A 15,774-nucleotide genomic window follows, 5' to 3' on the forward strand; every position below is an offset into this window, starting at 1 on the left:
CAATTATACCTCTGCAGTGTGGGGGAACCTCTGAGGCACCCACAAGAAGGTATGCAATCTAACTGTTTTCCAGCCTTTTATATTCATTTTGCACTTCAATATCCATATTCTCCATTAATAGTCTCCTAAGAGGTAGGCAAGTGGGGCCCCTGCCAGAGCTCTGCACCTCAGGAGGTCCCATAGTTTGGAGGGTTTTTCTTGAAATTTTCCAAGTCTCCCTCTGGCTCCTGGAAAGGGGAGGTTTCAGGAGGTTTCTCCCCTTCAGGGAATTCTCTCACCCTGTACCAGCTATGCGGTCTCAAAAAGATGCCCAAAACTCTTGAACTTGAGTCTGTGGCTAGTGAGTCGTACCCACCAGCCTGTGTGGTATTTCTTTCACCAGACTGCTTGAGTTTGGGCCACCAGAATGGTGCTGACAGTTGATCCAAGGTGAGCCAAATTCTTTATATAGATAAAGCCTCCATAAAAAAATATTTTCCTGGGCCTCCACATATCCTAGAGTTGGCCCTTCTCCACAACTAATCCATGCCAAAATCAAAGGTAAATATTTCTACAGTGGCTGGCTAGGAGGAGGGATATAATCTACGGAGTGGGGAAAACAGGACTTAACTATAGACTAAGTCAACACAGAAACCAACAAAGAGAACGAAGACCTTGTACTCAGCTTGTCATATCAGCGGATAATGTGAAGTTAAGAGGAATATAAACACCAGGGAAGATCAAATAAGGATCCCAGAGGATTTCAACAGTTTATTAGAAGGATAAAAGCCACAAGGATAACATATCAAAGAGGTACATTTAAGTTCTGAGTTGGGTTTTTGAAAAAAAAATCATTAAAATAAGATGGGGAAGGTCTTGTTGGGTAAGAATTGATTTTGAGGGTTTAAGATACCATGAGCTCAGTCTGGTCAACAGTTTGATGTGGCTTTTAATAAAAGGAATTGACTCTAGAGGAAACAAGGACAATAGGAACCTCACTGCAGGCTGCATGGGGCAGACCACACAGAGGCTCACACAGGATGCTAAGCTCGCTTACAAGTAAGAACAGGGAGAATGGCTTGGAAACCTTACACAGGGTAGCCCAAAGAGACGTGGCAGGAGACAAATGAAAGCTGTTTTTAAGTATCTAAAAGGTGATGAGGAGGATAAGCAGAAGACTTGCACAGGACTCTGGGGGTGAATACAGAAACAAAGAGAAATGGCAAGACTCACTAGAAAGAACATATTATCTCAGCATGATGAAAAACTTTCTGGGACTTATGGTTGCCTAACAAAACAGACGGTTGAAAGCTGGGAGATCTCCAGGAATGGGAGATGCTGCCCAGAGAGTAGGCTCACCTGTTGGCCAGGGTCTTGCAGGGACCGTACCCCCTTTTGAGAGGGGCACTGGGTCAAGATGCCAAATCTCCACTAAAGTCTTTTCTACCACAAGTCCACTTGACACCTCCTTGTGAAAGATGATTTACAGCTTCTTCCCCAGCCTGGCTGCCCTTGTCCAGGGCATGCGGCCATGACCTTCCTCAAGTCTGACACATACAGCTAGACATGGCTTCCAAGGGAGTTCTCCAGACCCTGATGAAACTCAAGACCTTAGTCTTTTCACAGTGAAGCCGCACTTAATTTCTGTAAAGTTGCTTATTTATGAGGAGCCCATGGAATGGTCTTTTTTTATTACTAAAATGGTAACTGTTAAGTGTTTGCTATCTATCAGACACCATCATCATCACACTTAATCTTCAACTCAACTTAATGGCATATGAGTCTCTTAATATGCATGTAATACCCACACACAAGTGACTTTGTAAATGATGAGAAAACTTTCTATGGAAGGAAAAGGCAATCAATTCCTAGAGATAACATTTTCTATACCCCTTTAGATACATAACAGCATATGATTTTCTACTCTATTATCTTTCTTATTTGCCTGCTAGCTATGTTCCCAAGGCGTTTAACAGACAAATTAATAACTAACATTAGGATATATTACCATAAAGGTGGGTGAGCTTTTTGGAATTGCATGTGACATCCTAAGATAATGAATGAATGAAGGCCCAATAGGAAGTTGTACTTTGTAGGTGGTAGGTACAGTCTCTGGCTTCAAGTTGAAGGAAAGAACTCAAATTAAAATAGTGCAGACAGCTTAGCACTTCTTCCATATACCCGGCTCCAACATTCCTGCTCATTCCCACCCTCCTCCGACCTCACACATAAAAATTCCTTTCCTACTTTTGTTGGTAACATGAATCTCCTTTCCATGGGTGAGTCTGTGGGTATTTGAGTAACAGCGTCGGATCAGCAGCACACAGGCTCTGGAAGCTGTGTGCACTGAATTGAGCCCTGGGGCTGGAATAACCTACAAATTACTTCCATAATCGTGGCTGATCGCCTGTGCTTTAGCCTCACCCCTACACACACAGGTTTCATTCTGATTTGGCTGCTCCAGAGTTACGTGGATTTATAATAAGCAGAAAGCAGAGAATGTTTTCAAACATTCTCTTTGAAAGAGAGAATGGATGTGAAAACACAAAGGTTTTCAAAAATAAGATCCTATGTTGTCACATACAAAAAAGTTTACTCCATGTGATCTATTGGGTATTTACATTCTACTAGCAATTTTATGGCCATGAAGGTTCTTTCAAAAGGAATTCACATCAGAAATGTGTAAGTGAAAAAGAAAACCTTCCGGTTCCACTTGAGGTTTAAAAACAAATTTTTAAGGGAGCCTTTCTGAAATCCATCTGATAATCATCTAACCTGTGTAGTGAGGCAAGGCAGGACCAAGATTAGGTTTCACTTTAGAAATATTTCCAATGAGTAGCTTAATTCTAGGATTGAGAAAAGGCTAGTCCCTTTTTATGGTAGCCACTGACTCTTACCCTTGTTCTTCTTAGGGTCAATCGTGATAGGACAAATAGTATACTCAGACAATAAAAGGTTTGGAGAAACAGAGGCTTGGTTTGAGTTGAGTAAGTATGTGACTTTGGGTCCAATTACTAGCTTCTGTAAGCCTCGACTTCAACAAATGGGGTATACAACACGCATCAATGGGTTAAAATGTGGATACATAATCCAACTAACTACTGCTCTAAGAATTACATGTGACTCACATTAAGATGGTAGTATACAATAAGGGCTAAGTAAAACATAGCCACTAATTTCACAATAACGTTACTGTTGCTGTCAGACAGTTAGACATTTCCTCATTTGCAAGATTTCCAATTAATAAAAACTATGCCAGATGCAGAAAAACAATTTTTTTTTTTTTAAGATAGGATCTTGCTCTGTCACCCAGGCTGGAGAGCAATGGTGCAACCATGGATCACTGCAGCCTTGACCTCCTTGGAGCAAGTGATCTTCCCACCTCAGCCTCTCAACTAGCTGGGACTACAGGTACATGCCATCATGTCCAGCTAATTTTTTTCATTTTTATTTTTTGGTAGAGACAGGGTCTTTCCATGTTGTCCAGGCTGGTCACAACCTCCTGGGCTCAGTGATCTGCCTGCCTTGGCCCCACAAAGTGCTGAGATTACAGGCATGAGCCATCATGCCCAGCCAAAACAATTGTTTATAACATATATATGAGAAAATTTTCATGACGCTATAGCATGTAGATTTAAAAAATAAGATACTCAAAGCATTACCCATTAAGGAAGGCTTGAGAAGTCAGCATGGGTTACAATTAAGTTTCACGGCAACAAATGGCACCCTTAAGAGAGTAAAAAGCAAGCCACAGAGTAGAAAAAGATACTTGCAATGAATATAATCAACACAGATGATATACAAAATATGCAAAGAGCTGCCATAAATCATTAACAAAGAAACTCTGATGGAAAAAAAATTGACAAGAAAGTAAAATAAGCACTTCACAAAAGATGATATTGAAATGGTCACTAAGTGCATGAATATGCACTCAATTTCACATTAATATCTTAAAAAGGATTTTTTTAAATCTCAATATCAAGTTGGTAAACATGAGGAATAACTAGAATTCTCCTAGGCTGCTGATGAGAATATAAATCACACTAATCATTTTGAAAACTGGCATATCCTGAATATGTGCCTAACCCATGACCCTGCATGCCACTCCTAGGTATATATGTTTGTCCAGCAGAAATGTGGACAAACATAATCTGAGAACAGGTACAAGACTGCTCACAACAACATTGCTTGCGATCCTTAACACCTGGGAACAACTCAGATGTACCTATGGAATGGTTGCTATATGTCCCATTTGGCCTGGGACTGTCGCCACTTATACCTGGTATACTGGCATATCTGTTAATAGTGTCTACTCTCTAAAGTGTCCTGGTGAATGCCATCAACATCAATGGGGGTTGGGGTGGGGTAGGAGGGTTAAGAACCTCCAAAGAGCCATTCCTTCACAAAAGCAACAAGAACAGTGGTAAAAAATGGTCAAAATCAACTTTTTCACAATTCCAGAAATTAATCTAAGTTCTGTAACAATCTGAGCTGCATTTATTAAAGACAAATGGCTGAACCTCAGTAAAAACAGCAAGTTTTGTGATATTTTAAATCGCTCTATTTCCATCTTTGTCTCCTCATCTATACAATCACATGAAAACCAGCTGCATAGCCCCACAGGAGGAAACTACCTTCCTCAAGTCTGACACATGCAACTAAACATGGCATTCCAAGGTAGATCTCTATATCTTTCCCAAAACACCTTTCTCAGAGAACCATCACTAAGCAACCTGTCTAACAGATCCCAGAAAAACCTCTTCACAGAGCTTGTTGCTATTTGACCTGACTCAGACCTCATTCATGCAAACACTCTTCACTCCAGGGGGTGCTTGTGAAAAACAATTAATGACAATTGTTTAACACTGCAGTCGCCTGAAGCAAATGAGAAGTTGACCAAGAAACTTGAGGAAAAGCTGGGGAATACAATTTCCACAAAAGGCTCTGAAAAGCTATGACACAGTTCTTATAATCTGTAAGGTCACTGATATGGTTTGGCTGTGTCTCCACCCAAATCTCATCTTCAATTGTAGCTACCATAATTCCCACGTGTCGTGGAAGGGACCCAGTGGGAGGTAATTAAATCATGGGTGCAGGTCTTTCCATGCTGTTATGATAGTAAGTCTCATGAAATCTGATGGTTTTATAAAGGGGAGTTCCCCTGCATACACTCTCTCGTCTGCTGCCATGTAAGAGGACTTTGCTCCTCCTTTGCCTTCTGCCATGATTGTGAGGCCTCCCCAGCCATGTGGAACTGTGAGTCCATTAAGCCTCTTTTCCTTATAAATTACCCAGTCTCGGGTATGTCTTTATTAGGGGGGTGAGAATTGACTAATACAGTCACAAATACGTATAAGGCTGTCCACAAGCCCAGATAGTCCCAAGAAGTTCCTAAGCTCACCGTTTGACTTACCCTACAGCTCGGTGAAAGCAGAGATGAAGGCTAAGGCAGAGAGGAAAGTTAGTTGCCTGAGCATTGACGATGTGCAGGAACTTGGAAACTTCTGTTCTTAGGAAAGACTAGGAAACTTATTGCTTCTGTACATTCAAGGAAATCTCTCTCTAATAGTTAGCTGACTACTAAACTAGCTGAGCAGAGACTTCAGTGGGTACACATGACAAAGCCTAAATATTTTATAGATCTCAAGAAAGTCACTAAACAAAGAAGCACTATCACCACCAATAATCAACAACAATAGCAAATCCCAGGGGATGGGAGGTGGATCTGCTTTCAGAGTTGCCACATTTATATTATTTTAAACGTACAATTTAAACCAAAAAAGTATGAGACATGCAAATAAACAATAAACAACAATAAAGTATGGGCCAGGAATGGTGATTCATGCCTATCATCCCAGAGGATTGGTAGACCAAAATGGGAGGACTTCTTGAGGCCAGGAGTTTGAGACCAGTCTGGTCAACATAGCAAGATTCTGTCTTTAAAAAATATTTTTAAAAAATTAGCCAGGTGTGGTGGTGCACACTTGTAGTCCCAGCTACTTGAGAGACTGAGGTGGGAAGACTGCTTGAGTCCAGGAGTTCAAGGTTACAGTGAGCTATAATTGCACCACTGTACTCCAGGCTGGGTAATAGAGCAAGACCCTATTTCTAAAACAATTTAAATAAAGTATGGCCCATACACAGAAGAAGAAGTAGTCAATAGAAACTGTCTCAGAAAAGTCCCATGTTGAGTACTAGACAAAGATTTCAAGCAACTATTTTGAACATATTCAAAGAACTAAAATAAATCATGTCTAAAGAAATAAAGTATAAGACTAATATCACATTCAATAGAGAATGTCAATAAAGAAATGTAATTTTTGTTTCAAAGAATCAGGCCAGGCACAGTGGCTCATGCCTGTAATCCCAGCACTTTAGGAGGCTGAGGCGGCAAAATCACTTGAGGTCAGGAGTTTGAGACCACCCTGGGCAATAAAGTGAGACCCCCATCTCTACAAAAAATAGAAAAAATGAGCTGGGTGTGGTGGTGCACACCTGTAGCCTCAGCTATTCAGGAGGCTGAGCTGGGAGGACTGCTCAGCCCAGGAGGCTGAGGTTGCAGTCAGCTGTGATCAGTACACCACTTACCCTACAGCTTGGTGAAAGCAGAGATGAAGGCTAAGGCAGAGATGAAAGCTAGTTGCCTGAGCATTGATGATGTGCTTGAACTTGCAAACTTCTGTTCTTAGGAAAGACTAGGAAACTTATTGCTTCTGTACATTTAAGGAAATCTCTCTCTAATAATTAGCTGACTACTCAACTAGCTGAGCAGAGACTTGGCAATTTATGAGACATGCAAATAAACAATAAAAAACAATAAAGTGGGTTGGGAGACCAAAATGGGAGGACTGCTTCTATTGACATTCTGGTAGTCAATAGAAACTGTCTCAGAAAAGTCAGATCCAAAATCAGCACACCACTGCACTGCAGCCTGGGGGACAGAACAAGACTCTGTCTCAAAATAAAAAGAAAAAGAAAGAAAAAGAAAAAATAGCCAGGTGCAGTGGCTCACACCTGTAATCCCAGCACTTTGGGAGGCCAAGGCAGGTGGATCACCTGAGTTTGGGAGTTTGAGGCCAGGCTGACCAACATTGAGAAACCCCACCTCTACTAAAAAAAAAAAAAAAAAAAAAAAATACAAACTTAGCCGGGTTTGGTGGTGCATGCCTGTAATCCCAGCTACTTGGGAGGCTGAGGCAGGAGAATTGCTTGAACCTGGGAGGCAGAGGTTGTGGTGAGCTGAGATTGTGCCGTTGCACTCCAGCCTGGGCAACAAAAGCAAAACTCTGTCTCAAAAACAAAAAAAATTTTTATATATATATATATTTTTATATATTGTATATATTATATATACTATATATTGTACATTATGTATTATATAATATATATTATATATTATATGTATTATACATAATATATATTATATATTATATGTATTATACATAATATATATTGTATATTATATATACTATATACAATGTATATATATAAAAATAACCAGAAGAGCTCAACAACAGATTTGAGTTGGAAGAAAAAAGAACCAGTGAACTTATGACAGATCAAGTGAGATTAAGGAATAGAATGAAAAAAAAATGCACAGAGTCTCAGAGGCTTGTGGGACTTCATCAAGCATACTAATGTAAACAGAACATGAGTCACCAAAGGAGTGGAGCAAGATAAATAAGCAGGAAGATTATCTGAAGAAATAATAGCTAAAAACTTTCCAAATGTGATGTAAATACACAAACACATACACAGAAACCTACAGATCCAAAAGATACTACTCCATAAATATAAACACATTTTATTTTGTGGCCACTAGTACTCACAATTTTTAAAATTTAAAAAATATTAAAAGATATGTATCTGAAAGACAATTCCAGGTAAAGTAAACTCAAAGAGAATGATATACCTAGACACATAATACTCAAACTGTTTAAAGACAAAGTCACGATCTTCAAATCAGCAAGGGAGCCTCATAGGATAAACAGCTGATTTTTCTTCAAAAACCATGAAGGCCAGAAAGTAGTAGGATGACATTTTCAAAGCACTGAAATAAGATGGTCAATTAAGAATTCTATATCCAGCAAAACTATCCTTCAAAAATGAAGGGGAAATTAAGTCATTCCCAGATAAACAAAAGTGTCTTGGCTTGGATGATAAAAGACATATTCACTCAATTCAACTAGCAGGTTGCGTTTGTGAGTGGGGTGGGGTTGGGGGAGAGGCTTAGGTGCCTGAAACTTCTATTTCTTGTCCTAGTTAGTGGTTGCATAATTACTTTATGGTAGCTCATTGAGCAGTACACTTATGTTGTGTGCACTCTTCTTTCTGTGTTTTACATCACAGATTTTTAAAAAAGAAAACACAGATGCTTTGTCTTTACATAATCAAAATTAGCACTTTATATTTCTTACTTTAATTGTCCAAATAGAAACAGGTTCTGAAGACAAAGCCAGAAACTTGGTGAAATAAATGATTTCCTTCCTCTATACCTTTGTTCCAGCCCCCTCCTTCCATGTTATATTCTTACTGTCCTTGTCATGCCATTTATACCTGCTCTTCCTTTAATAGTCATTGTTAGGCTTTACCATATTATAAAGATTTACTGTGTCTGTCCCCTCTGCTCTATGTGAACACTTTGAAGAAGATGAACTGTCAGCTGGGCGTAGTGGCTCACACCTGTAATCCCAGCACTTTGGGAGGCTGAGGTGGGTGGCTCACCTGAGATCAGAAGTTCGAGACCAGCCTGACCAATATGGTGAAACCCCATCTCTACTAAAAATACAAAACTTAGCCAGGCATGGCAGCAGGTGCCTATAGTCCCAGCTACTCAGGAGGCTGAGACAGGAGAATTGCTTGAACCTGGGAGGCGGAGATTGCAGTGAGCTGAGATTGTGCCACTGCACTACAGCCTGGGTGAAAAAAAAAAAAAAGACGAACTGTCAAAATCTTCTTGGTGTGCTCAGTAGCACTATGCAGGGCACATAGCAAGCACAGAATAAAGATTTGAGAAATTAATTCTTGAATGGAATCAATAAAGAAAGCCTTCCTACATAACAACACAAAAAAGTTCTTGCTGAGTATATTATAACTATCCAAACTCAAAAGATTCTGTATCAAAGAAAATGTTAATCCTGAAGCAGTTAGCAGAGAAATATTTTTTTTACAAGTTGAAATTCAAGCATGCTGAGTAGAAAGTTTTGATCAGATAGGAAAGAGAAACTGTTAGGTGATGCCAGTCATTTCTGAGATGTCATTATTTTACTTTATGATTAATATTAGAAAAGAACATATTATAAGTAAAAATTTTTGACAGCTCAAATCATGTCTAAAAGAAGAAATTCATGATCCTTTTCTTAAATGCAACAGAAATGGTACTGAGACCACACGAAGATATTCTTCAACTCATGACAAACAGAGCAAGTTTCTCACATCCAACTCATAGCCCTCCTTAGCCTTCACTTGGAAAACCTCTGAATGCACCCATTCTTGGAATTTAGTACAGATGTTTATTTTGTCATTCACCATTTTTGTTTTTATAATGAGCAACAGATTAATCTCACTACCAAAAAACAGCAGTAGAGGAAGACTGGGTACCTAGGCAAGAAAAAGAAAAGAAGGTACCCAGTTCAGAGGTTTGAAATGCCCTGCAAAGGAGTGCCCAACAAACCTGAAAAAGGAAGGCATCACCCAGGGAATTGCTGAGGCAGAAGACAAAGTCCTTCTTGGGGTGCTCAGGCACCGCCTGCACAATGCTGTTCTCCACCCAGACGGCGTGTTTGGGGATGCTGTTGTGGTCTATCCCAGACCTGCCGTCGCTCTCGTAGAAAAATAGCGTGCATCCTGAGGAAACAGAACAGGGGTGTGCATGAGTATTTAGTGCTTGGGAAACAAAAAAACCCATAGTGGAATCTAACACGTGCACCCTGTCAGAGGCTGAAACTTAAAGCACGTGGAACCCAGGAAGTAAAGAGAATGGAGCCAGGCTTGGACTTAAGTCTTGGATGGGACTAAAGAAGGTCAAAGATCTTAAATTGTAGCTTCTCAGCCTGCCTGGGATTCCTTCCTGCATGCCCTCAAGTTCTCTCAAACCCTGCCTCTGGGTTTTAGATTGATTCATTACAGGTCTATTCACAGACATAGGGTCTTGTGACTCGTCTGTCCCGAGGCGAGTATAAACATGGTCCTCCAGGCCAGAACTGTGCCTGGCACTGTGTGAGGACTGGAAGTCACTACAGTCTGACTGAAGCTTATTCAAATATGTCTCACATGATATGCAACCAGAAAAATCTAGAAATGGTAGTTTCCAGACCATGCCCTTGGATAAAATAATATATAATACCAGCATTAAGAACGTTAAGGATAAGAAAAACAATGATACATTTTTGGTCTCACATCTATAAACATTTTTTTTCTAGAAGCCAACCATGCCCTTGTTCCTACTGAAAGAGGAAATCCATGGCACACATACAAAGGCCTGGGAGAAGCCAGAGTCCTGGTCCATACATAATTGCACTGTGAAACTAACAAGATAGTAGCAACAGAATATTTCATAGACTTGTGGCAAGATGGCTTCCATAGATTCCCTCCATTATCACCTAAACTTGAGGCTCACTTTAATAGCAACTATTAGCTGAACACTTACTCTCAACTAACTGAAATCAATTTCAGGGGAAGCCAGGGTATAACTTTATGACTCTTCCTCAACTTCAACATAAGCTATCCGTACATTTTCACCATCTTCCTTACCACAAACAAGTGCCACACTTCCTGTGAACTGCACAACCCTTGAAAGTTCAATCTATTCAGCTACAATGGGAATCTGTAAAGCAAATTTGCTTATATGCGATTAGTAGTGTAGAATGATGCAGATCAATGGAAAGGTCACACTGGTTCAAGGGCAACTTTTCCTAGCCTATAATATTTCACATTACCATAGAAGAGCTGTTGAACTCTACATCCTTTCACACAGATGAATGAAGCATATTGATATGCCCTGCCCACTCATTTCACATTTTTTCTCTTGGCACAGTCTGACCACGGGCTCTGCTTACAAGTCCTTATTGCACGGTGCTGCTGAGCATCATGATTTCATACTTGTGGTCCTTGTCTCCATAATTCAGGAGTCTCAATTGTTCCTTCTACCCATTCAAATTACAGTTGCTTCTTTTTTCAAAGGTAAACCCTTATACTAACGCTTTTTTGAAAGATAAAGTTTTCTAGGCACAGTGGCTTATGCCTATAAACCCAGCACTTTGGGAGATCAAGGTGGAAGGAATACTTGAGCCCAGGAGTTCAACACCAGCCTGGGCAATATAGTGAGGCCTCATCTCTACTAAAAATAAAAAAAAAATTCGCCGGACATGCCTATGGTCCCAGCGACTCAGGTGACCGAGCTGGGAGGATTATTTGAGCCCAGGAGGTTGAAGCTGCACTGAGCCATGATCATGCCACTGCACTCCAGCCTGGGCAACAGAGCAAGACCCTGTCACAAAAAAATTTAAATGAAAGATAAAGTTTTGGCCTGGCTCACATGGTGAAACCCCATCTCTACTAAAAATACAAAAAAATTAGCTGGGTGTGGTGGCAGGCGCCTGTAGTCCCAGCTACTCGGGAGGCTGAGGCAGGAGAATGGCGTGAACCCGGGAGGCAGACCTTGCAGTGAGCCAAAATTGTGCCACTGTACTCCAGCCTGGGCGACAGAGTGAGACTTCGTCTCCAAAAAAAAAAAAAAGATAAAGTTTTATGTTGCTTATTGTTAAAAAATGTGAGTGGAGTTCTGCAGGGTTATTTCTATTTTTTATTACTTTTTTTTTTTTTAAGATATGGGGTCCCACTGTTGCCCAGGCCGGGGTACAGTGGCACAGTCATAGCTCACTGCAGCCTTGAACTCCTGAGCTCAAGTGAACCTCTTATCTCAGTCTCCCAAGTAGCTGGAACTACAGGCATATGCCACCATACCTGGCTAATCTGTTTATATTTTTTTTGTAAAGACAAGGTCTCACTATGTTACCCAGGCTGGTTTCAAATTCCTGGCCTCAAGTGATCCTCCTGCGTCAGCCTCCTGTAGTGCTGAGATTACAGGAGTGAGCCACCACACTAAGCTAATTTTTTTTAGTTTGGGGTTTAAAAGTTTCATGGTGTAATTTAAATACATACCTGTGGAGTAGCCTGCCCCAACTCTATTTTTCTCAAATCCCAAAGATTTTGAGAATCTCAAGGCTTTTCAGGAACACTTGTATCAAAAAGCAGAATCATCTGTACCTCCTATTTCCATGGCTTAGGCTAGCACAGATTAGAGACAGGAAGAAATAACAAAACTGGGAGGCCGAAACTGTTTTCCTCTAAATCAGAGGGTCTCATGGTGGGGCAAACTTGGCAATGTCTGGTGACCTTTCTGGATGTCACAACTTGGGGGAAGGTGCTATTGGTATCTAGTGGACAGAATCTAAGGAAGCTGTTAAGCATCTACAATGCCCAGGACAGCCCTCACAACAAAGAATTATCCAGAAAATGTCAACAGTGTCACTGTTGAAAAACCCTGCTCTAAATAGTTTTTGTGACTAATTCAACACTAATGAAAAGTAGATTCTTAACATAAAAGGAGCAACACACCTTAACGTGGGTTAAGAACAGAGAAAGAAGTCTGTGGATAATGCATTAGGGGACACTCACAAATCCTAACATGTACACCTACTGAATATTGTATGGTCCTATCAGGTAATTGTTTTTATAATTTTTCAACTTTGATTTCGAATCATCCACAACAAAGCACCACCAAAGGTGACTAAAATCAGCTTTTACTCAATGATCAACTTGTTCCAATTTTAAGATGAACACGAAGCAGCAAATCTGAGAACCACATTCCCCCTGATGAAAGTCTGTTTACCTTCATCTTCCCTGGAACATAATCTGTACGTTCTTCCGTTGCCCATGGAAACACTCCAGAGACTAATTCCAAATGAAATCTTTTTTTAAAAAAATCAACTACTTTGCCTAATGGGAAAGAATCTTTGGGGGAAAAAAAATCTCTATCCCACAGTTCCAATGTGTTCTGCTTTTTATTTCCCAATATTCAAGCATTGCTAAGGAAAAGTTCGCCGCAACTCTTGCTTTTGAGCAGCAAGGACAAAGCCCTGAGGTTGTCAACAAATACTGGGAACCCATCAGGATGAAGCAAAGAACTCAGCGGCTCCATGTCCTGGGCCTGAATTCCAACAGGTTGTGTCACTCAGATCCGCGTCACCAAGAAAGTAAAGACTCCCTTCCCTAAAGAGCCTGTGGGCTGTGCTCCTGGACACCTGCACCGACTTCCTGTATCATTTACTCTTGGAGGGAATGGCAGAAACAAAATAAACCCCTCTGATATGTCAAAAGTAAAAAAAGTCAACTAATCATTTTTATTTTACACCACTAACACTGCTGCTCTCAACCAGAGAGTGAGAATCCCCTGGGAAGCTTGTTTAAATCACAAAGTCAAGGCCTGTTGCAGGCTGAATTGTGTCCTCCAAACATCCTAAATCCAGTTAGCTCAGAATATGATCGTATTTGGAAATACGGCCTTTAAAGAGGTAATTAAGATAATGTGAGGTCACATGGGTAGGCCCTGATCCAATATAAATGGTGCCCTTATAAGAAGAAGGAATTTGAACACAGACAAGTAAAGGGAAGACCATGTGAACATACTGGAAGAAGACAGCCATCTCCAAGTCAAGGAGAGCAGTCTCAGAAGAAACCGACCCTGCCAACACCTTGATCTTGGACTTCCAGCCTCCACGACTGTGAGATGATACATTTCTGTTATTTCCACCATCCAGGCTGTGGTGCTTTGCTATGGCAGCCCCAGCAAACTCATCCAGGGCCCACCTCCAAATCTTGTGATTCAGCAGGTGTGGGGTACAACCCAGAAAGATCCTCAAGAGGCTGTGCTGCAGGTGATCTTCAGATCAAGCTATTAAGAACTTGGCACTAATTAATAAAATGAACAGTAAGATGGGCTGCTAAGGATAAGAGGCTGCAGCGTCCAGTGGTGTGACCATCTAGGGGAGAAGTAGGAAGTGGAAGAAGAAGAAGCCTTTCCCCTCATCTCCTCTCACTCTCCCAAAGCAGAGCCACTGGTGTGATCCAGGCCCCTCAGACATAAGCCTGTAGCACCTCCAAATTAAGATAAGGCAGGTCACACATGAGAAAGAAAGAACACTGCAGTTCTCCAAAATGCTTCCACCATGATGCACATCTATGTCTCATATGCAAGACCACTACAGCAAAAAAGCATCAAAAGATAATGTTCTAGGAGGCCAGGAACCAATGCACCTGTAAACCCAAGGACAAAGCAGGAGGATTGCTTGAGGCCTAAAGTTGGAGATCAGCCTGGGCAACATACCAAGACCCTGTCTCAACAAAAAATAAAAACATTAGCCAGGCATGGTGGCACATGCCTGTAATCCCAGCTACTTGGAAGGCTGAAGCAGGAGGATCACTTGAGCCCAGGAATTTGTGGCTGCAGTGAGCTATAACTGTGCCACTGCATTCCAGCCTGGAAGACAGAGTGAGACCCTGTCTCAAAAAGAAAAAAAGGAAAAGATAATGCTCTAGGAATAGCTGAGCATCCAAACTTCAGAAGGAGCCGGGGCCTCTGAGTGACTTCATAGAAAAGAGTTATCACACAAGCCTTCGACTGTCTATTTCTGATAGGTGGGAGGGAAATAAAGTTCTGTCTTGCTTACGGCATTGGGAATGGCATGGCGGGTCTCTGGCACATGCAAAACCTATATCCTAACCAAAACCCTCTCTTTCTATGTCATCAGGCATCTGAGCAACAGCTGGCACCAAGAGTAATGGGGCTAACCCAAGTCCTACTCGTGCAAGGGTTGATGTGCACCTGCATAGGCATTTGTGTTCACCTCACTAAGCAGAGCTCTAGGCTGCTCCACGTCTCTAGGATTGCATGTTCCCAAACCAACCACAGTCTGTGAAATCTAGTATCAAATGATCTAGTTTGATACTGGTAAGCCCAGGCTTCTCTTGTGCCTTTCCATCAATCCTGTTGACATAGCTAACCTAGCCTGCCATGTATTAACACTGTTTCAAGTCTAGCTTGGGATGAAAACTCTGTGTGTTTGAGAAGTGTTTTTCTTTTTAAAATATAGAGCTCACAAATATATTACATTTTCTACGCTGCCAGGACGTACGCAGATACGTGCAACAATACGTACATGTAATTCACGAAAATGTGCAAAATAACAATAAATACCAACAAATACAAGCATGGTTATATAAACAGAAAATAAAGTGATCTAACATACATGTCTGTTATCTATATATACACAGTAAAAAACACAAAGTTTGACTATTAAATAGTAACTGACTTTTTCATAAACATGATGGTCTATACATTCCATTAATATCAGGTTGAAGCCTATGAAATTAATGTTATTCTACCAATTCTTTACCTTAAAAAATGTTCAAGCTAATAAATTTCCCTCCAAAATAGTCACTTTGAAAGATGCAAAGCTGAATGATTCCAAAAAGATTTGTTTGTTTTTGGAACTCATCCTTTGAAACTGTCATCAAATCAGTTGCATATATGCCAAAACTAGACATGAGATGCTCCTCTAGCATAACTGTGAAAAAAGAAAATAAAACATCATTTGCAGGGGTGGGGATGGGAGAGTTACTACTCAGAGGGCATAAAGTTTCACTTAAGTCACATGAATAGGTTCTAGCTTATTTATTTGTTTGTTTGTTTGTTTGTTTATTATGAGCTGGTGTCTTGCTATGCTGCCCAGGCTG

The 15,774-nt window shown here is 40.7% G+C and overlaps 1 protein-coding gene across 16 annotated transcripts in view; it reads right to left on the bottom strand.

The window, feature by feature from the left end:
- LOC105472738 (TIAM Rac1 associated GEF 1) overlaps positions 1-15,774 on the bottom strand; it is a 443,930-nt gene that overhangs the window by 118,842 nt on the left and 309,314 nt on the right. For all 16 annotated transcript variants that reach the window (XM_071095586.1, XM_071095584.1, XM_071095597.1 and 13 more), the window contains one exon: positions 9,653-9,825. In XM_071095586.1, coding sequence (XP_070951687.1) covers positions 9,653-9,825 — 173 coding nt within the window. The remainder of the gene's footprint in view (positions 1-9,652; positions 9,826-15,774) is intronic.

The sequence above is a fragment of the Macaca nemestrina genome, chromosome 4 (assembly GCF_043159975.1).
Source record: "Macaca nemestrina isolate mMacNem1 chromosome 4, mMacNem.hap1, whole genome shotgun sequence".
In the NCBI taxonomy this organism is placed as follows: Eukaryota; Metazoa; Chordata; class Mammalia; order Primates; family Cercopithecidae; genus Macaca; species Macaca nemestrina.